The following is a 23,152-nucleotide window of genomic DNA, read 5'->3' as shown; positions in this document are numbered from 1 at the left end:
GAATTCATGCAGGATATATAAAATCCATAAAAGAATTTAAAAAAAGTGACTTTTCAATAAAGCTCGGGTAGTTGTACACCACTATTACATATCAGAGTTTCGTAGTTGTACACAGTTGTACAAAGTTCCTTTCTTTAAGTTTCTTTATTTTGTAATGGTGGCTGCTATGGCTAGGTCTAGCCGAGTCTTGTAATATGAGAATTCATGCATGATATATAGGATTATTGTAGAGTTGATATATAATGAACTATAGCGCGCCAATGGAGAATTCATGCATGATATATAGGACTACTATAGTGTTCCATATAATTTAGCGCAAAATGTCGTATTTTGTGAAAATCAACGGTTGAGATTTTGTATTTACGATTAAATTCTTAACTTGATTGTTTATCTCAAACCTATGATTTACAATTTGAATGTAGGCTTCTATTATCGAGAAGCTGAAACGCTTTTTGTTTTTCCTTTTCCTTTTTCTGCACAAAAAAAAAAGACAATTTTGATACTGACGAGTTGAGCAAGAGAATGTTAGAAAGTTCATAATTCCGCAAAATTACGTATAAATTAAAACAAGTACTCCATAACTACAACAGAGTGGCACTTAACATGGCATGAAATCTCTAGATAAAAGCTCTTTTAATACTTACAACTACTAATGTTGCCATTAAGTTTTAGATGCATGCTATATCTTCTGCAAATACTTATTTAGTTATTTAGTATCCCTGATTTACAGATCGGTAGTTGTATCGTCTAGCCCAGAAGAGATAGTTCAGAAAGTTCAATCCACTTAACACACACATGAGCCAGTAAAACCTGTCCAATTGGTAATGGTTCAGGTTGCTGCCCATGAGCCATGGGTTGTGGCCGGATAACCCAGTGACACGGTTAACCACGGATACAAGCACTGAACTGAGGTAGTACCCAACTGCCAATGATGCCCAGGAGAATGAAGTAGCTAATGATCTCATACTTGTAGGTGCTTCAGTATAGAAAAACTCCAATAACCCGGCTAGGCTAAACAGGTCAGCTGAGCCAAGAAACAAGTACTGAATCGCAATCCATAGAAACGTAATTGGAAGTGGCTCCGTGGAGTTTAAAAGGTTGTGGTGGGCTGCAACAGTCTTTCTTTTAATCTCCACTAGAGCGGCTACTGCCATCGCTACAATTGACATGAATAGACCAGTCCCTATTCTTTGCAAGTGAGTAATGCCCATCTCGGATTGTGTTACTCGTCTTGCAAATGGAAGGACAATGTGGTCGTATACAGGGGCGAGAACCATGATGAAGATGACGGGAAATACAGGGAGTGACGCCGGAGGGACTTTCAAGGAGCCGAGTTCTGTGTTCATGGAGGCTGCTTGTTGGACTGAGAAGGTGGAGAGTTGAGCAAGGCAGGAGTTTAACATTATGGTGGATGCAAATATTGGAATCGTTTTAATGACGATTTTAACATCTTCCACTTGATTTGGGGTACATTCTAGCTGTTGGTGGATGGTAGGATTGCTTGTCATTGCTTTGTTTAGGGGATTCATGGAATTTGTTTCTCTTGATGTTGCATTTGTTTGGGGTGCGTCATCGGGTACAGATGGAGGACTAGTACCCATGCTCCTAATAGCATTGCTACGCTTCTTGGGGAAGAACTTTTTGCAAATTGCTGCCATCAAAACCTGTTTAGAAGGTAGAGATATTCACTTGAGCTGCTTAAATCAATGTTAGATTTGAAGGTAAGTGACCGACACGGGTGCTTCTGAGAGTAACATATAGGGCATTTATGTTGAGAAAAATGGTTATATATATTCACTATGCTTTTCGACGTTTCATACCAACTTGCGTACCAGTGTCATAAAATCTAGACCGAACATGTAAAAAACTTTTTTTAGCTCTACCCATGAATTATCCAGTAACGGGTCTTTCACAATTAGATTCACCTATACAGTAACGGTATTTCATTTTGAAAGTTAGCTGGATAGCTGACCCTAATAGTCCGTTCTTACAAATAAAGGGAACATTTTTTTTCTCTTAATAAAGGGATTCCCCGCTAAATGGATAATGGACACTTTATTTCAAGCCGAGAACAGGAGAATTTTCAAAAATTTACCGAGCCTGACACCAGGACACGCACTTAATCAGATAGTTATAACCGTGTCTGGCAACAATTTATTCATATATTTGGCCTACGATGGTCTACGTATCATGTACTCATGTTTAAGCGACACACGACTAGCCAACCAAAGTGAAGCATTTAAGTAAACAGGTTGAGATATATGGTTTTTCCGTTGGATTCTCGATAAGGTTATGTAAACTGATGTGTTAGTTTAAATTAAAGGCCTCTATTTGGTGGTTCATTCCTACAAAATTCCTTCTACAAGATCTGAAATTATTAACTAGTAAAGGAGTTACCTTGAAAATGGTTGTGATTGGACTTCCAGCAGGAACTTTGATCCTGTAACTGAAAGATCCCAGGAGAAAGACAGGTACAGAAAGCAATATGGTAAGAGTGGAAACCCCAAAACCCCACTGCCAACCTACATTATCCTCAATCCATACCACAAATGTGACTGCGATTAAAGCGCCACAGGAGAGGCAGAAGACATAATAGTTGAAGAAACTGGACCTCCTTTTCCTCCCATCTGTACTATTTTCATCAAATTGATTAGCCCCATGTGGAGGCAGGGAACCTTTGATGCCTCCAACACCAAGTGCCACCAGATATAGGCCGGTGAATAGCACTGCAGCTTTCACACCTGGGACTTCATCACACACATTGTTTGTGATGTTCGGTGAACAGGGTGACGGCTGCAATGAAGGCTTCTGTGCTTGTATCGTGAGTATCAAGAGACCCTGTAGATTAATTTCCCAAATTTCATTAATCCAAAACTAATGTAATTAATCTAATATAAGGGGCTTCCTCAGGGAAAAAAATTAGGAGTATGTATATGAGTTGTGCTCTAGACTATCAATAACAACATAACACTATGCCTTAAAGGCCACTGCCTATGACGGAGTAACAGGATAAAGAGGTGGTTTCGGAGGAGCCACAATAAACATCAAAAATAACATTGATCAGCAGCTTCTCACAACATAAGCAGCGCGCATATTTGTGCCACATTTTTATTCCATCATATATCAAAGTCAAATAATAGTGGCTTTGGTATCTCAATAGAAATGGACATAAAAATGGATTGCCAATCATCAGAGAACTACTACTTTAGATGCTGGATATAATATCGCCTTGGTGAACAGTATGTTATCTTATCAGCATTTATTTCAAATTGCAAGTTCAACTCATCAAGATATCATGCTATTAAAAAATACACTAGGCTCCCCTGGTAGGCTGGTAGACCTGTCAAATTCTGTCTCGATCCGAAACCTGGCCCATCCGTTTTTCTAGGGTCAAGACCTGAAAATTTCGACCCAACAATCCGTTCGATCCTAACCCGAAATGACCCGTTATTTTAGGGTCGAAACCCGACCCATTTGGTCAAAGGTAAATTAAGAATTTTATTGAATAATAAACATTTATATTTATATTTATATGTTATACGGAGTATTTGAAATAATAGTTAAAAATTATTATTTTTAGTACTTTAAATTACACACACAATTAAAAATCATTTTATATAACTTTTATAAGATTTAATAATAAAATAATTATTAAAAAAACTCGAATTTTATAATTATGTCAATATAACTAATCTAAACAATGAGTATGATTAAAATATTAATTTTAAACATGTTTTACAATTTTTTGATCAAAAAATCGGAAAAAAAGGCGTTAAAAATTATTTTTTGGCCCGTATTATGACCCTAGCCCGACCCGTATGACAGATCTATCCCCGGTCTGGTAAGAATTCCCCAAAATCCTACCACGTCCTCATCAAACCACTTGCAAGGATATTTACTTGATGACTTGTTGTCGGCCTTTCTTAATTATTTAGAAAATTAATTTGACAGTTAAGTTAGTTACAGAGTAAGGTCACTATTGATGGTAAAGCTATATACTGAAGTTAGTTACAGACCCAGGTAAGTGTTGATGTTAAAGTCAAATGTGAGAGGAGAGTTTAGCTAGCTTAGCTGGTAATATCATTGAGCCGTGGTACTCATGAAATGGGTTCGACCTGTCAACATCATAACTGCCCTTGTGGCACCCTTTTCACCAGATAGAGGTCGTATATTGGAAAACATAGTAAGTTGAGAATGACACGTGGAGTCGGGAATATTAATATGCATCTCTTAAATTACTTACCATGAATTCTATAACCGCGCTGATACAAAATATGTGGTATGTGGTGAAGAAGGCATCAGAGAAAAAACCTCCAAGCAGTGCCAGTAAGAAGGCAGTTCCCATGAAATTCGTGACCATAATGGCTGATCTTGATGGAGAGAAATGCATGTACTTTGATAAGTACAGCACAAGATTGCTCGCATTCGCCAAGTATGCAAGGTTCTCCAGTACCTCCACAACTGATCATAATAAACAAGGACACAATCACTCGGTTGTCTTTATTCTTTAACACATTAGCTTCATGTTGATCTTATAAGTCGCAACTATTCTTGCATTAGACTCTCATAGATGGGTCAAAAGTGGACCTATAGCACTCCCCGTATAAATTAGTGGAGTCTTATATAACAAAATAGTTATAGTTTGACTTACGTTTATAATATTTTTACATTATTGCATTAAAAACTATGGGTCTTAAGAATCCGCTGCATTTAAAGTGCCTCCGTCTCTGGACATGAGGTTATTATATTGACGGTAACTGTGTTATTTGATACCAGAATTTGTAAGGGGTATTGAAAGTGACAAGCTTTTTTACAGGTACTCTAAATAGTAGGCAATACATTTATCATATGGACTGGAGTCACACCGATAAAATAATGCAAGATAAGAGTATAGAGAATAGATGTATTAACACTAACCTAAGACAAAAAATGCTGCAAGAACTCCACCATGACGACCCCTCAATGCAGGTCTGTTTCTCCAATCAACATAGCCTTCCCATTTGCTTAGCCGTTGTGTTTCATCCTGCGCAAGTTCATGTAACAGATCAGTAAAAAGAGCAAGAAACTATAGCAAAGCCTGAAAAAGTTACAGTTTTGCGAAGGACACGTGATCAGCAAACTAACCATTTTCTCTAGTTTAAAGAAACTGTTGTACAACTTAGTTTAAAGTAGCTTTTTTTTCTTGCTGCAAACACAGGCTCATGGTGACTCGGTATTTATAGTAGCGTGAGACTGAAGGTTATTAGCCACAGAGAATGGTCTAGACTTCCATGAAAATGACTAGACATCCCCTTGGACCTTTTCGCTCGACCAATGTTTGATCTCCAGGAGTCTCTATCAGCTATCTTACTCAGACTCGACTGCAAGTGTCAGACTAGTATGCGCATTTTCAGTCTAACCGAAGTTATTAATTATTACATGGAAGATCATGTTGGAAGAAGTGTCATGTTAACAGATAATATCCAACCAAAGTAAAGTGTCAAAGTAACATAGCTATTAGTGTGAGACAAACAGACAAGAACAGGTTCTCTATTTATACCAGAAACCATAAAGTTAATGATTGTTACTGTCTAGTGGAGATCACATCTTACCACTAATGAGGAGTATATCAACTGAACTTTATCCATTTATGGATAAGTTGGCTTACTAGATAAAGAAATAATGAATCTGATTAGACAACACAAAATTCAAAAACCCATTAGCCATCAGTGACGCGTCCTTCGAACCATCTAGAGAAAGTAATCAACCTATAGGTTTCGTCGTGCACACAAATACCCCCTACGTTAGATTGTTGCATGGGCAAAGAAATGAAACACGAATTTCAAGTGAATTTAATAAAAACGATATAAAGTTTACAAGTTCCTGGGACGGGTAAGACAAAAAGTTAGGAGCTTTTGTGCTTGTAGACGCCCTTTTTTGGCACCGGGAATCAGGGGTAATATTGACATAGTTGATTATCGATTATTCTAAGGGCCGTAGATTAACAGAAGAACAGATACTGGTACAGTATAGTTTAGTTTAGGCTTTCAATTAGGTTGTTAATTGTGGCTTGTGGGTATGTGAGATTAAATGCTCAAAAGGTTTCAGGATGTAATGTGTGGAGGGACAAATGCAAGTGGCCATGTGATCTAAAATTCTCAAAAAGTTTCAGGTTACAAGTTAAGAGGTTGTATCAGTTTGATGCTATGTCCTACATTGGTTTTTTTCATCACCTACTTTCACATTGTTTTCATCCCCCTCACACCTTCCTAGTGCTACGGCCACTTAGTCTAAAGCAACTGTTCAGATAATCATCAAAGTTATACTGTTCTAGTATCCTTCGTGGCTCTACATCCTCCTCTTGGGGAGATGGTTAAGTTAGAAAAGACACATTTCCGAATCTAGCAGGAAAACAAACAAATTTCTTGTATTTTCCAATAATTATCAATGAAAAAACTAAAAAGCTTAGATGTCTGGCCATAAGAAAATTGATCCTTAATCCTTACCCCTTCTGTCATTACCTTTAGATAAACAAGGACGGATTATAGATTCACAGCACACACCTCCCACGCGCAAGCTCGTCAAAATTAGTTTCATCTGTTGGTTTCCAGGATAACCCAGAGGTTCAAACCCACCACCACCATCACCTCACCATTTTTCTATCAAGTCCATCCCTGGTTGGATATTTCACTCCCGCAAACCAGTTTTTCATTAGCTCATTAAAAGAACACCTGTAAATAACAACATAATCACTAACAATATCAAAAATAGTCATGAACTAAAATGGTCATCGACGGTTTCAGAAGTTACTTTAGATAAATATGGAGTGATCACCTAATTTCTAGCTAAAGTGATCTCATACTCTTATAATTTACCAAAGATAAGGGTCATCAACCTAATGAATAATGCTTAAACTTTACACTACTAATATGCTAAATCATCTATTAAAAGACGAACCGGAATGTGCACAACATACCCACCAAAGATAATTAACAAAGTCACATTAAGATATTTAAAATGTTTGTTTTTTTTTTTTTCTTCCATGTGGGTAGGACCTATTCTTACCTCATATTAGTAATGTTAACATCACTACAAGGACATTCTCTAGATGACAATTTTCCTCTGTTATTCGGACCACAACCAACTGTTTTTTCACCTGATAAAGACTTGGCTGCATTTCTATGGATCTGAGAACTCTACGGCACAACAATTGATGGCGTAATCCGCAAGTTAAATTCCGCATTGGTGTAGCACCATGGCGATTTCCCCTTTCCTTGTTCTTGTACCTTTCACAACATTAAATTTGAGAGACTCATTTTTGTACAATTTTAAAAAGCACACAAGGAAAAAGAACACAAATACAAAATAGTGTTTTGGCTTTAAACAAGTGAAATCGGTTATAATCAAATTTGTCAACCACACATAGAATTATCGAAATTAGTTTACATTCTATATCATATGAACGGGACCCTAATGGAGCCCTACCTGGAAAGGCAGAACTTGACAAAAAGCCGACCTTGGAGAGGATTTGAACCCGCGTAATAATGCTGGATAAAGGGCTCCAGAAGAAGCTTTTACTATTCCATTATTAAGTCCTACATTTTATCTCAAAATTGTTGTGATGATTTTAACTTCATCTTTTCTCTTAATAATTTGGTTCACAATAACTACCTTGTTTTTCTCAATTCCTAAATTTATTTACACTCCCTTCACCACTATATATTGCCTTATGTGTATACGGATTGAGAACTAGCCGCTTCCCTACGCCTCCAGGTTGTACCTAAAAGGCCACAAACTATTGCATGTATAACCAATTATTACATATGCAAAAGTCAGGCTACAGCCTAACTCTTCTAAGATCAGCCACAGTTGGTTAGTTAATCCCTTGCGCCAATGGAGGCCATTTAGCTCCTTTCTATCTTGGACATGTGGGATATGACCAGATTAAGTACGCGTAGCATCATGGTAAATATGATACGCTCCTCAGCATCATGGTATGGGCTTAGTTACTCTTTCTGGGTCTCCCTCATATAAAACAACCTTATAAATTATACTTATTGTCATGGAATCAAATTTGAGGACATCACTACATTCTGAGGCGCTATTTCAGGTGAAAAAAACCATCATCAAGATCACAAGATTAGTGGTCGATCTCTGAAATTTGTTAACTATGTCCAGTAAAAAAATTTAAAAATATTTATTGTGCAATGCATACACGACCAATTCCGCAATCACGACTAAGAACAATGTTTCATACCATGTTATGGTAAAGGTACATATCATTTCCAAATTGCACCGACTAAAGTACAGTAAGGTTTCAAACCACATCAGTCTGTTCCATAACTAACATGGAACAGAATCACCAATAGTTTATCAGATTTGGGTCATTTTTCCTGCAAAGCGGTCCATATTAGAGTTGATTAACAGAAGGGGAATTTCCATCTCCTGCAAAACATTGCTCAAGTAAAAGTTTCCTTCTTGTGATAAGACAGCTTCAAGCCACACAATTTGGCAGCACCACTAAACAGCTTCTTCAAACTATACTACAAGTATTCATCTAATGAAGCCTCCTAAGGACCTTCAAAAGGAAAACAGAATTAAAATTACCGTTTTAACATGGTATTTTAATTGCTTTTGTAGAATTGTAGGTAATATAGTTCAAAATGCTAAACTGTAGCCACTAAATTCATTCAAATGCTGTTCTCGTTTTTATTATAAGTATTACTCCGTATTAATTAAGCTAATATGCAACTCAAAACTGCTTTCCAATATGGATGATTGATCAAAGAGATAACTTAGCCACTTAAATAAGACCCTTACCATAACATTTGAACAAACAGTATACTCTTTCCGTCATGGAATATTGGAATGTCTTCCCACATTTCTTTTAGATGTTTTCCATTGTCATTCACATTCCCGTATGTCTTTTTGTCAAAGCTGCCAAGTGGTCATTATAACTATTGGACAATTTTAAAAAAAACACACACACACACACATTTTTCTTTTGGTGTAGACCAGGGATATCCTCGATCGACAATTGGGGCAATCTCCTTAGGGTATTGAAGACAACTTAATGGGTAAACTTTTCTCAAGTTTGGCTTTTTCATTTCCCAAGGGTTAAGGAATCGAACCCATGACAACTTGTATGAGATATGAGAGCTACCATTCACACCAACCAACTCGGGTAAAAAGAATGGAAAATTTACATTACGTATTCTAAGTTTTATCCCTTCTTTTGGGAAAAAAAAATAAAAAAATAAACTCTGAGTGGCAATAATTTTATGTCGCGAGTTTTGAAAGCGACATTTTTTTAGAGATTGAATGTGTTCGCTAATTTTCGTTTTGGGAAAGAAAAATAAAAGCGTAGCTTTCTCAGTCAAACCTTTTTAAGCCAAATAAACTTTTACTGTTCTCTTGGCTGCAAGTTCAGAAAGTGACGATTTTTTTTCAAATAGTTTTACGAGATCTTCAACCAAAAAAAAAAAAAAAAAAAAAAGAATTCAACAAATCCAGAACTCGTGCAATTAGAGGTACAAATTAAAGTGTACAACTGCAAAAAAACCTGAAAACACAAGGATAACACGTAGAATTTCCCCCAAAAAAATAACATGACTAAACATAGCTTTAGTTTCCCATAAAACATAAATTAGTAACCACTAACCTAACACAAAGTAGTAATTAACCAACCCGGTGTCCCCTCTCCCCTTACCACCCTCCTCCCCACACAACAGATGATTTTATCCTCTCCCCAAGACAACTGAGACTCTTCGACATAGAATCGACGACCTCCTTCGAAATCCCCATAGCCTCAACCTCATGCCCTTAAAGCCCTGATGAGTGACGACCTCCCTTATCCAAGACCCACACAATCTATCCATCCAGACCCATGCATCTATCTCACCACTTGTTTTGTTGTGTGGGTGGCGTTGTGCTGATGTAGATGTGAGGATGGCGTTATGCAGTTGTTGAGGCCATTGAGGGTGGTATTGTGTGGCAAAGAGGGTGAAATTACACTAAAAGTATATTTATGTTTAGTCTCAATGGCGTTCCTGCTTGTTTTTTTTATAGTAATGCCCAAAAGAAGTGGTAAAAACATACAGAGAGTAATATCTAAAGCTATAGAGCGCACTTTGAAGTTTTATGGCGTTTTTCAGAAACAAACTCCAAAATTAATCCTTAGTTCTAAAAGGGCCAAGGCGCAGTTAAACGACAAGGAGCCATGGCAACGAAGGGAAAGGTGAAGGCCTATTATTTTGAAGAAAAAAAATGTATTTTAAAAGTTAAAACTTTCCCTCAACAATACCCATTTGTGGATTCTTAAGAGGGCCAACATACAAAACAATAACAAGAGATAACTTATAAAGAGAACGGCTACATAAAAGAACTAGAAGGAGAAAAAGAATATAAAAATTGTGTAGTAGAGCATTTTGTAAATCACGCTTTATCTACAAGACGCACTTAAGGCCATCAAAGTTGTTTAGCTAGTGTCTCACTAAGCCTAGGGCTTAGGCGAACTTGAAGTGTGTTTTCTTAATCTAAGAACTTACTAAAGCATTTTCCCAAAGTTGTGAATAGTCCAAGTTCCAAAACCACTTACCTACATGGCTACATACAAACCACCAAAGCACGAACTTAAGGTCCAAGACATTTGAGCAAGTGGTATAATAAGATTGTATTCGTATTTGTTTCTCATGTACGACACAAACACACCACCGACAATACTCGAGAGGAAGAATGTTCTAGTAACCAAACTCCAAAGATGTTGATATGTGGTCTGTGATTATGAGAAACACCATTTAGAAGATGCTGTTTTTTTCTGGATATTAATCGGTTATCAGTACCAAACCCAGAACTAGTACAATGTTACAGTGCTGTCCTACTTTATTTAAGTGCCCTGTATTGTATCCTCTATTTTGGGCCATTAACAGTGCTGTACATCTCTCTAGAACAATCATTCCCTCATCAGTCATTTCAATCAATGTTCAGTACTGATTTTCCTAGTACCTCTGTTCTCCATCATTTATGCAATTCAACTTCCCACCACAAAGCCTTAATATTCTTCTATTTTAGAGCATTCTTTACACTTTTTACTTTGGTTATTTTACTAGGTTTTTCCCATTTTTACGGCATTGGCAGTGTAGTCTCTTCCATTAATAAAATTCTAATTTGTAGCCGCAGTCAAGTTTTCAATGGTTATTACGACTCTAAGGGCAATTTATTTACATGGAGTTGTAGCCACATAGCATCTTGATTCTTGAATATCTAGGGTATATATGTAGTTAGAATACAGATTTATAAATAATTTTACTGGAGTATAAGTTGTGTAAACAATATCTTATTAGCCATCTTAAGATAAATTATACAGTCTGTCTATATTAGTATGACAAGGTTTGTCTGAGATCATTAGTCTCTCTATTAGTGAATCATCCCAAAAAATTTATACCAAAACATTGCATAAATTTTCCAAGATGAGACTGTTTTTCAAATATATTTATTCAACTTTCAAAAGATAATGATAAATGTACCTTTTTATGAGCTGCTTGTTTAAATTAATTTCAATAACTAGTTCAAGGGGTTAGCAGTTCGCCTTAAAGCAATAATTTTAGTTAAAACTCTCAAATATTTTTCTAAATGACTCTATAGTTAGCCAACCCACATCCACTCAAAAAAAAATTATTTGTTTTATCCTAAACTTTTGAGTCATGATATGTCAAACAAATCAAAGGGCGTAATACAATTTTTTCGAAAAATATTCATTTTTTGTAAAGTTAGATTACAAGTTACTACAACATAAAACTGCAAACATCTCAGACACTGTATGGGGATAAAAATGGTTATAGGTTAGATACTTAGATGGGTAGTAGACTAGTAGGTAGGAATTGTGAGTTAGATTTCAAACCTCTACCAGTGGAGAGTATGTTGCTTTGGAAACTTTAGTTTTGATTAGTAGTGAGGCGGGTTCAGAGAGCCTATATCCTATCAAGGATCCTATCACTCCCCGACTTATTGACATCCCTAGTAAAGAGGCGGAGACAGCATAGCAAGGCATTCAAGAACATAGATCTCTATGAAATCAAGAAAACTTCTGTACAATGGAGATAGTCACTGAAAGAAGCAAATCTTAGAGAAAAACTAAAAAACAAAAAAAAAATGTGAAACTATACTAGCTTCAAAAATGTAATTAACTATGGTATAGAACTACATGATAGAAGCCCTAATCACTTGGTGGAACGAGGGGGTTAGCCGAGGCTGCCTCCTCCCTGAAAATGACACATCTGAATTATTTTTAGTTGATTTTTTTAAGTGACTATTTCATAAAAACATCACTTCCATCCCCTTGAAATTTCGATCTATTTTAGATCCCCTCACTTCAAATCCTAGCTCTTGCCACTGAACTCATACATTCGAAATAAGCTAAAGTCAAGCTAGGTTCACTTATTTCAAATTCCATAGGAGTAAATGATTGTAGGCTAAGTTAAAATCTTTACCAATTCAGGTTTCTATTACATTCACAATACACAAAGCTTCTTAAGAGAAGTCTCTATCTAATAAGGCTTGATTCAATTTATCCCTTCCAATTATTCAGTTTCACACTTGAAAGTCTTCAAGATATGGCAATGTAAATGCAACTTGTAGCTGCCTCTACAACTTCCAACACATTAGGTTTAGCTTCATAATTTCGAACTTAAATTATTCAAAAATCTCTTTTAGACTGAATTACCTTATCCATTTGATAATGCAATGCAAGAATAGCAAGGACTATGAAGAAGCACTGCTCAACTACGATATGGACAGTAATTGCATACAACTGCATCGAGTTCTGAAAATTATGTTTGTAAGGAAACTCACTTTTAGCTGGATCATCTTCGACTGATCTGAAAAAGATTCTTCAGTTGCATGTTTGCAACCCTGAACTAGCCCATAGCATGAGACTTTAAAAGCATTAAACTTTCACGCAAGGATCTGCATAGCGCACATTACTTGCCTCCTGCAAGTCAATGGAATTATGAATGAATTTCCACATTAGACATGTAGTCCCAAATTCCTTGAAATAACAAGAAGAAAGTAGGAAGACTAAAGGAAAATCTTATCATGTGAATGTTTATTTCATAGCTGTCTAAAAGGCCAATATGTAAAACTTAAATAAAAATTAATGTTGCGAATGTTACTGCTGAGATATACGTGTTGGATACTTGTAGACAAGTCATAAGCTCTTTATTCATGCAAACTACTTTGGATCATGTGCCACAGATATATTGCAACATTTTTGCACCTTCTACCCCCATTTTCTAAACTTGAAAATGCATTCTTAAAACAAATCTCTAAACTAGCTCTTGCTCTACTATAAAGATTTACGGGTATCATATACAATATCGACAATGCTATTGGAGTAAACAGAACAGGCACCCAAAACAGGCAATGACAATATATGCAGAACTGCAACTCTAATTTTCTGAAAAACACAGGACTCCCATCATAAGGAATTTACCTAATGATTTTTCAAGTACTTAACCTCTGTAAAAATGCATCCCTTGAATTAATATTTTCACCAATCAACAGACGATCCACACCAAACCTATCAACTATGCTGGTTCGGGTTTTTACTACTAGGATCACATATGTGTCCAACACGACACTCAACAAATGATAAGGAATGTGTTTCCCACTCTTTCTGGATTGACACTTATCCTAGCTCCCAAGACAACTCAGATTTTTAATGATTCTAGATTCGTATTCCTCAAACATCATTTTGAGGTCACATAAAAAGACTCAAAATAGTTCAAATTAAATTAAATATAAACTCTGAAAATGCATCCAATCTTAGCAGTGTTACCACTCTCCTCGTTTGTGGAGAGATTCCACGTGTATGTAAATTGAGGCCTGGCAAGTCCAACAGTTAGGTAAATAAGTTATCCATGTGCAACACCCGTAACATAGCATATCATCAAATATTCTAAAACGAGCATCTTAATCTGAAATTGTTTTCAATTCTGCAGAAGTCTTGTATGCTTCCCATGGAATGGTACAAGGCTGTAGCCAGGAGTCTTCCTTAAGTTTTTATCCCCGATTAGTTTATGCATACTATTAGAGTCATCCCACGAACCGGAAGTAGCATATAAACTGGCCAGAGCAACATAATTAGCAGGATCTTCAGCATCAAGGTCAGAGAGTTTCTTAGCTGCTATTTTCGCAGAGGATATATCTCCATAGAGATTGGAGGCACCAGCAATTGCACCCAAAAGAGAGGGACTTGGCTGAATTTTCATCTTCTGCATTAAACTTAAAGCTTCCTCTAATTGACCTCCTCGTGCAAGAATATCTACCATGCATGAATAGTGCTTTTCGGATGGGGAGATGTTGTGCTTTTCAATCATAATAGTGAAGGCTTTCAACCCTTCCTGAGTCAATCCCGCATGGCTACAAGCAAACAGAAGAGACAAGAACGTAACATCATTTGGCTTGAGGCCTTCGTTTTCCATCTTATTGTACAATGTCATTGCCTTGTGTCCGTTGCCGTGTTTGGCATATCCATCAATTATAGATGACCACGAAATTACATTCTTCTCTATCATTTGGTCAAAAGCACGGTTAGCTTCTTCAATCTCTCCACATTTGGCGTACATATCAATGAGAACATTGCCCATAGCAACATCATACATCGCCACACACTTATAGGCAAGACCATGAACTTGCCTTCCCAACATCAAAGAGGATGAATTGGCACAAGTACTGAGCACAGTGCAAAATATATAATCATCCAGTGCCCTGCCACTTCGATATAATTGAAGAAAGAGATGAAAAGCATCTATATAATGGTCACCTTCACGTGCAAATCCAGCAATCAAAGCTGTGTACAGCATTACATCTTTCACCGTCACGCAGTTAAATACATTGTAAGCACACTTGATGCTGCCACATTTTGTGTATGCATCAATTAATAGTCTGCTTAACAGTTGATTTGATTCATAACCATGTTGCAAGATTAAGCAATGTAGTTGACTGACCCTAGGAAGATGGATTCGTTGAGCACAAGCAGTCAATAAACTTCCGAAAGTAAAGCAATCTGGTGTCATACCTAGGAAACATCAGAGGAAAACATAACATGTCAAGTTTCACAAAAGCAATGTCAAAGTATAAAGACAATCTCACATTTGAATGCATTACCAACTCTCACGCCATTGTTCTAATCTAACCGCAACAAGTGCATAATAAACAGGATATCACGATGACAACATCAAGTACCGAGTAAATAAGAAACGGGTCAAATCATTTGACAAGATAAGTTGCCTAGGACTTGCCCAAAAAAACCGATATGTCTGTCTTAAACTCTTAACCAAGACCTGCTTCGAGTGATTATAAGCATTACGACAGCATCACAACGATAGCACCAAGCAAGTATCAAGTCACTATAGGCTCACCTTCACTCAGCATTGACTGAAACATACAAAATGAATCATTCACAAAGCCCTGAGCTGAATATCCGCCAATCATAGTATTCCAACAGACCAAATCCCTCTCAGTCATCGACTGAAACACACAACTCGCATCCTCAATATCCCCACATTTCGAATGCATATCCACCAATGCACTCTGCACAAACACATTCCCAACAAACCTACTCTTTTGCAAACACCCCTGGATTTGCATCCCACTCCTTAAACACATTAACTTGGTACAAGCCCTCAATGCACTACCATAAGTAAACTGATTACCCTTCACTCCCGCGCAACGCAGCTCCGAAAAAACCATCAGGGAATCCTTAAAAAACCCATTTTGGGAGTACCCAGATAACAAAGCAGTCCAAGATACAATATTTCGTTCAGGCATTTTATCAAACACTTTGCGTGCACTACCCATGTCGCCGATTTTACCATAAAATATGATCATTTTGGTATTTAAAGTCGTGTTTGAATCCAACCCATTAAAGAAGAGATATTTGTGAATCAAACGACCTTCTATACTAGCTTTTGCATCGATACACATTTGAATTAAGTTCATGTAAAATGATGGGTCTGAAGGAACTGGGTTCCTGAAAACGAATTGAAGAGCTCTAGATAAACTACCCATAATTGTTAAAAATGAATTCAAATCAATTGTAATCAGTGAAAATGAATTGAAGAGTTATAAAGAAACTGCATACTAACAAGTTCCCTCTAGGGTTTTCTCTTGGGAGGGTGTGCGCCCCTAGGGTTTCCTAGGACTGAAACCTTGCAGTTTGCAGGGCTTTCTGACAGTTTCTTTCATCCTTTTCTTCTCTCTCTCTTCCTTTTCACAGAATATCTTCTTCCTGTTCACAAAACATCTCTCTTTGTTAGTTTTTTTTTGGCGGTTTTCTTGTTTCAGTTCGTAATTATGGCGTCAGAAGATAATGAACCAAATATTAACCTGAATATTCCGTATGCCGCACAAAGTGGTGACTCGGGGACAACCTCTGCTGTCGAGGTTGAGTGGGTGGCTGAAGGTGAGGAGGGGTTGAATGCGGCCCGTTTATGTGTGGTTGGGCGACTATGGACGGAACGCAATGTCAATCCAAAAGCCTTGATCGACACTATGATAACTGCGTGGAAGGCTAAGGAGACCGTGGTTGGGGAAGTGGTGGATAGACAAAAGAAGATTTTCACGTTCGAATTTAAGAATGAGGCAGATAAGTGGCGGGTCCTGTCAGAGCAGCCGTGGCATTTCGATAGACATGTGCTTATTCTCTCTGACTTACAGGGGGAGGCAATTCCTACTGAGGTACCTCTCTTTTTTTCTCCTATGTGGGTTAGGGTTTACGACCTCCCTATTTTGGGTAGACAGAACTTGGAAAATGCGGTGAACATAGGAAATGCGATAGGGTCGTTTGTTGAGGTGGACAATTCTGTTAACCCTACCATTAATAGGTCGATGAGAATGCGAGTTGTGATGGATGTGCGTAAGCCGTTAACTGATTCGCTCCTTATGAAGTTGAAGGGGGGTAAGCAATGGAGAGTACGCATAAGCTATGAACAACTTCCACTCTTTTGTTTTTGTGTGTGGCAGGGTGGGGCATGGGGAGAAAGACTGCGGAGAGAGGAAGGGCCAAGTAGGGGAGGGGAGAAAGTATGGGGAGTGGCTGAAGGCGTCTCCGTGGAGAGTTGCTAGCAGGGGTGTTACCAAAGATAGCACGCAGGGTATGTGTGGCAGGAAGTTATGCTTTGGGGAGGACGACAGTGATGGGGAGGAGGAGAAGGAGCTTAGCCGGATGGTTGAGCTACTTAGGGGGGTATCAATCTCTGAGGATGGTACTAAAACAGGGGGGTCAGGAGAGGAAACAGTGGGTGCGAAGGAGGGGAGAAAGGAGGGTGGGGATGAAAACCTCTCTGATGGGGCGTCAAGTGCTGATGTACCAATGCAAAATAAGGTTGGGGGTTTGGTGGTACAGAGGGGGATACAAAGTGTGGAGGGGGCTGGCAGGAGGGTGATCAAAGTGAGGCGGAGCATGGGAAGGGATAAAAGCGATGGGGGTGGCATGAAGGGTACGAAGGTGGCAGGCAGTGGGAAAAGGAAGGAATTGGAGCAGGAGGAGGAAGGAAGGGTGATAGAAAGGGGAGTGAATAAGAGGTGTCGAGTTGAGCACGAAGTTGATGACGTTCTTATGACAGTAGCGGTGACTGGCGATGACCAGCACCGCGAACAACAATGAAAATCTTCAGTTGGAACTGTCAAGGGTTGGGCAATCCTTTGACAGTTGGGACCCTCCGGGATTGGTGTTGGAGGGAGTGCCCAAACATTGTCTTCGTAATGGAGACAATGGTGAGTGCGAGAGAGTTGGAAAAGATACGTAATAGTTGTGGTTTTTCGTCGGGTATTTGTGTAAGTAGTAGGGGGAGAGCGGGTGGTTTAGGGTTGTGGTGGAGAGATATTAATGTACAGTTGATTTCTTATAATAATAATCACATTTTGGTGGAGATCCTTGATGCACACAATGCACCGGTGTGGAGGGCAGGAGGGATTTACGGATGGCCGGAGACAAGCAATAAGTTTAGAACGTGGGATTTGATGCGGAGTCTTTGCGGTGGGAGCCGTGTACCTATTGTTTTATTTGGTGATTTTAATGAGATCCTAAGTGGCAATGAAAAGGAGGGTGGTGCGGTTCGGAGGGAGAGTCAAATGGATGCGTTTAGAGGAGCAATTGATGACTGTGCGCTTCATGATTTGGGATATAGAGGGAACGTTTTCACTTGGCAGAGAGGACTTACTTTTGAGACGATGATTCGAGAACGACTTGATAGAGCTATCGCTACGACGGAATGGAGCTACCTGTTCCCTAGGGCTTTTGTCCAACATTTCCCGATTTATTCTTCTGATCACTCGGCCATTATTATTAAGGAAGAGGAGGGGCAGTTCCGTGGTGGGGGGAGAAGGGGGTTCAAATTTGAACCCTTTTGGGCGGCTGACGAGCAGTGTAGAGGGGTGGTGAAGGAGGCTTGGGAAGGGGAGATTGGTGAGGACGTTCCGGGGAAAGTAAAAGCGTGCTCGGTAAAGCTGGCAGAATGGGCACGACAACGCTTTGGTGATGTGAAGAGAAAGCTACGAGAGAGAGAAGCTGATTTAACCTTTTGGCAACGACAACCCCCTTCTGCAGACATGTTGTCCAAGTGTCGGGAGATAGTGAATGAGCTCGATGTTTTAAGGAGGCAGGTTGAGACTTACTGGTACACAAGGGCACGAAAATGCGAGTTGCGTGACGGGGATAAGAACACTAGCTACTTTCATCACAAGGCGAAGCAAAGAAAGAGACGTAATGCTATTAAGGGGATCGAGGATAATGGAGGGCAATGGCGTACGGATGAAGGGGAAATTACAAATGTCATTGAGGAATATTTTAACCAACTTTTCTGCTCCAGTAACCCGTCGGGGTTAGAGGATGTGTTACGTTGCATACCTGAGGTGATATCTCCCGAGATGAATGCGGTTTTGGACCGCCCACTGTGTGATGATGAGGTAAAGTCGGCTCTGTTTAGTATGCACCCAAACAAAGCTCCCGGCCCGGACGGAATGCATGCTTTATTTTATCAACGATACTGGGAGATAATTGGTCCGGACTTATGCACTTTTACCCGGCAGTGGTGGGAAGGAAGAGGGGATATTGACCGAGTAAATATGACTAATGTTGTCCTCATCCCGAAATGCGATTCGCCAAAGAAGATTACGGAGTACCGCCCCATTAGCCTATGTAATGTAAATTATAAGGTTATATCAAAGACTCTGGCGAACAGGTTGAAGGGTTTCTTGAATGATTTTATTACGGAGAATCAAAGTGCCTTCACTCCGGGACGGAGAATCAAGCGTGGTGGTGAAGGAAGGCATGGGACAGTAGCATTGAAACTCGATATGAGTAAAGCATATGATAGAGTGGAATGGGTGTTTCTTGATGAGGTCATGAAACGGATGGGATTCTCGTCGATGTGGAGGAATAGGGTGATGAACTGTATCACCACGGTCGCTCATTCCTTTCTTATTAACGGGAAGGCTTCGGGGTTGGTTAGGCCGAGTAGGGGTCTGCGCCAGGGAGACCCAATTTCGCCCTATCTTTTTCTCCTTTGCGCGGACGCCTTCTCTCATATGCTCAATGAGGCCGTGAGGAGGGGTAGTTTACATGGGGCAAGAGTGTGTCGAGGTGCGCCGAGGGTTTCACATCTCTTTTTCGCAGACGATAGTATTCTTTTTGCAAGGGCAAACTTGAGAGAATGCTCGAAAATCGCTGAAATTATCAGCAAATATGAACGAGCATCCGGGCAGAAAATTAATTATTCAAAGTCGGAAGTTGTCTTTAGCAAGAAAGTCCTACCTGCTATGCGAACAAGTTTATGCGAGGCTCTAGGTGTCCGGGAGGTGGATAGACATGAGAAATATTTGGGACTTCCTACGATTATTGGGAGGTCGAAAAAATCCATTTTTGCGTGCCTCAAGGAGAGAGTGTGGAAAAAAATGCAGGGGTGGAAGGAGAAGATGTTGTCGAAACCAGGCAAAGAAATTCTTATCAAAGCCGTAGCTCAAGCTATCCCGACATATATGATGAGTATGTTTGCGATACCGGAGGGGCTCATAGAGGAACTTCATATGACGATGGCGAGGTTTTGGTGGGGTTCTACGGAGAGTCAACGGAAAATACATTGGTGGAGGTGGGAAAAGTTGTGCAAACCAAAGGCGATGGGAGGAATGGGTTTTAGGGATTTGCGCGTATTTAATCAAGCATTACTCGCAAAACAGATATGGCGCTTATTGACGAATCCGGGGTCTCTGGTAGGGAGAGTTTTGAAGGCTCGGTATTTTAAGAATGACTCGGTTATTGATGCAAGAAGGGGACATGATCCGAGCTTTGCTTGGAGGAGCTTATGGGGGGCGAAATCTCTGTTGATGGAGGGTCTAATGTGGCGGATTGGGGATGGGAAATCAGTAAGGGTGTGGGAGGACCCGTGGCTTCCAGGGGAGCGGGGTGAAAGGGTCCCATTACCAAATATCGAAGCTGATCCATCCTTGTGCGTGGCTGCCTTTATTGATAGGGATACGGGTTCTTGGAGGGAAGATGCTCTACATGCTCTACTCTCGGAGGCTGAGGTTAGAAGGGTCCAAACAATTCCGTTAAGCAGAGATATGCCGGCTGATTCTGCTTATTGGTGGCCGAGTCGTAGTGGGGATTATACGGTCAAGACGGGTTATTGGCTGGGAATGGAGCCAATGAGAGCTTCGTATCAGGCTGTGGAGGAGGGGGGTGGGTTGTGGAAAGTGCTATGGGGTTTGCAGGTACCACCAAAACTTATACATTTCCTCTGGAGGGGGTGTGTGGGTATGCTTGCGGTCAAGGCAAATTTATTCCGTCGTCATTGTTGCCCAAGTGAGCTGTGCGCGTTATGTGAGGAAGGGGTGGAAACGGACATCCATGCGGTGTTCTTGTGTAGTTGGACACGAGTCTTCTGGGCTGCGAGTGGCTTTGATGAGATAATGAGTGAGGCACCTCAATCTTCGTTCCGAGAATGGTTAATATGGGCGCTGCAGCATATTAATGGGGATGCAAGGGGGAGGTTCCTGGCACTTGTTTGGGCAATGTGGACGATACGGAATTCTCGTACTTTCGAGGAGGAACCGTGCAAACCAGAAGTGGTGATCATGGGTTTTGAGCGTATGGTGGCGGATTACCAGGGCCTTGCTAGTATGACGAAGGAGCATATGGGGACCGTGGAAGGGGTGGGCAGAGACAGGTGGGAACCACCGAGTGAGGGAGCTCTTAAAATTAACACGGATGCGGCAATCATGGAGGACTCAACTGTGGGCTTGGGGGTGGTGGGCAGAGATTGTGCAGGGACGGTGAAGGTGGTGACCTGCCGGAGGGTGAGGGCAAGGTGGACTGCGGAGATGGCGGAGGCAAAAGCCTTGCTCTTTGGCATTGAGGTGGTGCAGCGGATGGGATTGGGCAATGTTAGCTTGGAGACCGATGCTCTGAATGTGGTACGAGCTGTTCGTAAAGAAGTCGTTTTGCGTAGTCCGTTTGGGTTATGTGTTCGGGAAGTGGGTAACCTCGCAAAGTCGATAGGCTGTAGAAGCTTTTCTCATGTTAAGAGGGGGGGTAATACGGTGGCTCATTGGTGTGCTAGACTCTGTTCGAGTGCTGGTGAGGAACAAATCCTTGTAAATGATTTCCCGCTTTCCGTCATTCGTTTGGCGGACCTTGATTTAATTGAATAAAATGCTAACGTTTTTCCCTTCAAAAAAAAAAAAGAAACTGCATACTATTTGAATTAAGTTCATGCAAATCGGGGCACTTGAAAGACGGTTGTGTGGCAAGTTTCGGACTGGACCGAACCCGTTTTTTTCCGATCCGGCCAGCCTTGGACTGAAATGATAATTTTTCGTTTTTATGTACTCCCTAGAGCTGATCAAATGGCCCAAGCCCATTGGCCCTACCCGGCCCGGCCCGCTTTTTAGAAGGGCTTGGGCCTTTTGTTTTGGGCCAAAAAAGCCCATGGCCTGGCCCAAAAAGGCCCAACATATTTTTGGGCCGGGTTTGGGCCAAGCATTCGGCCCAAATTTTGGCCCGGCCCGGCCCATATTTATTAATAAATGAATATTTTTTTTATAAAACCTATTAAAATAGTATTTAAGTTATAAACACCTTTTTAAAAACTCAAGTATATTTTTTTAGATTTATAAAACAATGTGTATATAACATAAATCATATCACGAATGCATGATTAAACATTCTAAAGTGGGGGTGTTTGTCTTTATTTTATTTTGGAGAGCAATTCATAAGCATTTCATCATATTTTGTACAATTTTATAAACTACGTATGTTTTCAAAGTAGTAATTGAAGGTATTATGCTAATTATTTTCTAAGGTAAGTCATAAATTTTAGGGCCCGAAAAGCCCATTTAGGCCCAAAAGCCCAAATTAGCCCATAAGGGCCGGGTTTGGGCTTGTCAAATAAGCCCACGCATCTGGCCCGGCCCAGCCCAGCCCACACAAATGGGCCATTTTGGATAGAAAGGCCCGGCCCAAGCCCGCACTGGCCCGGCCCATGATCACCTCTAGTACTCCCTCCTATTCTAAATAACTGTCCCATTTGTCATTTCCGTCAATTCATATAACTATCTCATTTGCCATATTTGGACATGGTTTTTTTACTTTCCTACCCTTGGCTATTTTCTTTATTTACCACCCCAACCACCAATAACCCATCATATTCAATCATTTTCATTATTTAACTCTTATATTCTTACCCATATACAATAATTTTCATTATTTTAACTATATTCCTTAATTTTCGTGTCATTATCCAAATGGGACACTTATTCTGAATAGGAGGGAGTATATGATAATTAAAATATAATTTCCTTAAAATAAATACACTAGTTGGATATTTTAGTATAAATAATCACCAATATTAAGTTTGTAGCGACGAAGCTGTTCATTTATGGACGGATTTTACTCTTTTATGACTTTTTTTCATTATTTTTCCATAATATACCTTTTGCTTAATTCTCTTTGATTCTCTTTAATTCTCTTTTAGGTCTCTCTAATTCTCTCCCTTACAAAATTAATCAAATCTAAAAAATTAATCAAATTCCGTCAAATAACACAATTATGGATGCTAATTCTCGTATTGATCAAGTAATAATTCCAATTCTTAATTCTGTTAATTATGTTATTTCA

The 23,152-nt window shown here is 39.6% G+C and overlaps 3 protein-coding genes across 7 annotated transcripts; 1 reads left to right on the top strand and 2 right to left on the bottom strand.

Annotated features, from left to right (window-relative positions):
* Nucleotides 1-523: 523 nt before the first annotated feature.
* On the bottom strand, nt 524-12,915 carry LOC141652684 (protein NRT1/ PTR FAMILY 4.6-like). Of its 4 annotated transcripts, XM_074460254.1 has the most exons (7): nt 12,829-12,915; nt 7,136-7,265; nt 6,501-6,710; nt 4,918-5,023; nt 4,244-4,461; nt 2,398-2,838; nt 524-1,664 (listed from the first exon to the last, which is right to left on the bottom strand). In XM_074460254.1, the coding sequence occupies exons 5-7, from the start codon at nt 4,388-4,390 to the stop codon at nt 711-713; spliced, it is 1,542 nt and encodes a 513-aa protein (XP_074316355.1). In that variant the 5' UTR covers nt 4,391-4,461; nt 4,918-5,023; nt 6,501-6,710; nt 7,136-7,265; nt 12,829-12,915; the 3' UTR covers nt 524-710. The 4 variants fall into 4 exon arrangements, with proteins under 4 accessions (XP_074316355.1, XP_074316353.1, XP_074316352.1 ...); XM_074460252.1 differs by lacking the exons at nt 7,136-7,265; nt 12,829-12,915 and having other exon boundaries at nt 6,486-6,565; XM_074460251.1 differs by lacking the exons at nt 6,501-6,710; nt 7,136-7,265; nt 12,829-12,915 and adding an exon at nt 5,592-5,659.
* Nucleotides 12,916-13,964: 1,049 nt separating this feature from the next.
* Nucleotides 13,965-21,826, bottom strand: LOC141652685 (pentatricopeptide repeat-containing protein At3g20730). 2 transcript variants are annotated; one of them, XM_074460256.1, is made up of 3 exons: nt 21,733-21,826; nt 15,399-16,119; nt 13,965-15,055 (listed from the first exon to the last, which is right to left on the bottom strand). In XM_074460256.1, the coding sequence occupies exons 2-3, from the start codon at nt 16,045-16,047 to the stop codon at nt 13,965-13,967; spliced, it is 1,740 nt and encodes a 579-aa protein (XP_074316357.1). In that variant the 5' UTR covers nt 16,048-16,119; nt 21,733-21,826. The 2 variants fall into 2 exon arrangements, with proteins under 2 accessions (XP_074316357.1, XP_074316356.1); XM_074460255.1 differs by lacking the exon at nt 21,733-21,826 and having other exon boundaries at nt 15,399-16,130.
* Nucleotides 17,743-21,687, top strand: LOC141650968 (uncharacterized). The gene has a single exon (XM_074458701.1). It carries the CDS (start codon nt 17,743-17,745, stop codon nt 21,685-21,687), a length of 3,945 nt encoding a protein of 1,314 aa, XP_074314802.1.
* Nucleotides 21,827-23,152: the final 1,326 nt, after the last annotated feature.

This window comes from Silene latifolia, chromosome 4, assembly GCF_048544455.1.
Source record: "Silene latifolia isolate original U9 population chromosome 4, ASM4854445v1, whole genome shotgun sequence".
NCBI lineage: Eukaryota > Viridiplantae > Streptophyta > Magnoliopsida > Caryophyllales > Caryophyllaceae > Silene > Silene latifolia.
This window is presented reverse-complemented; position numbering and strand designations above follow the sequence as displayed.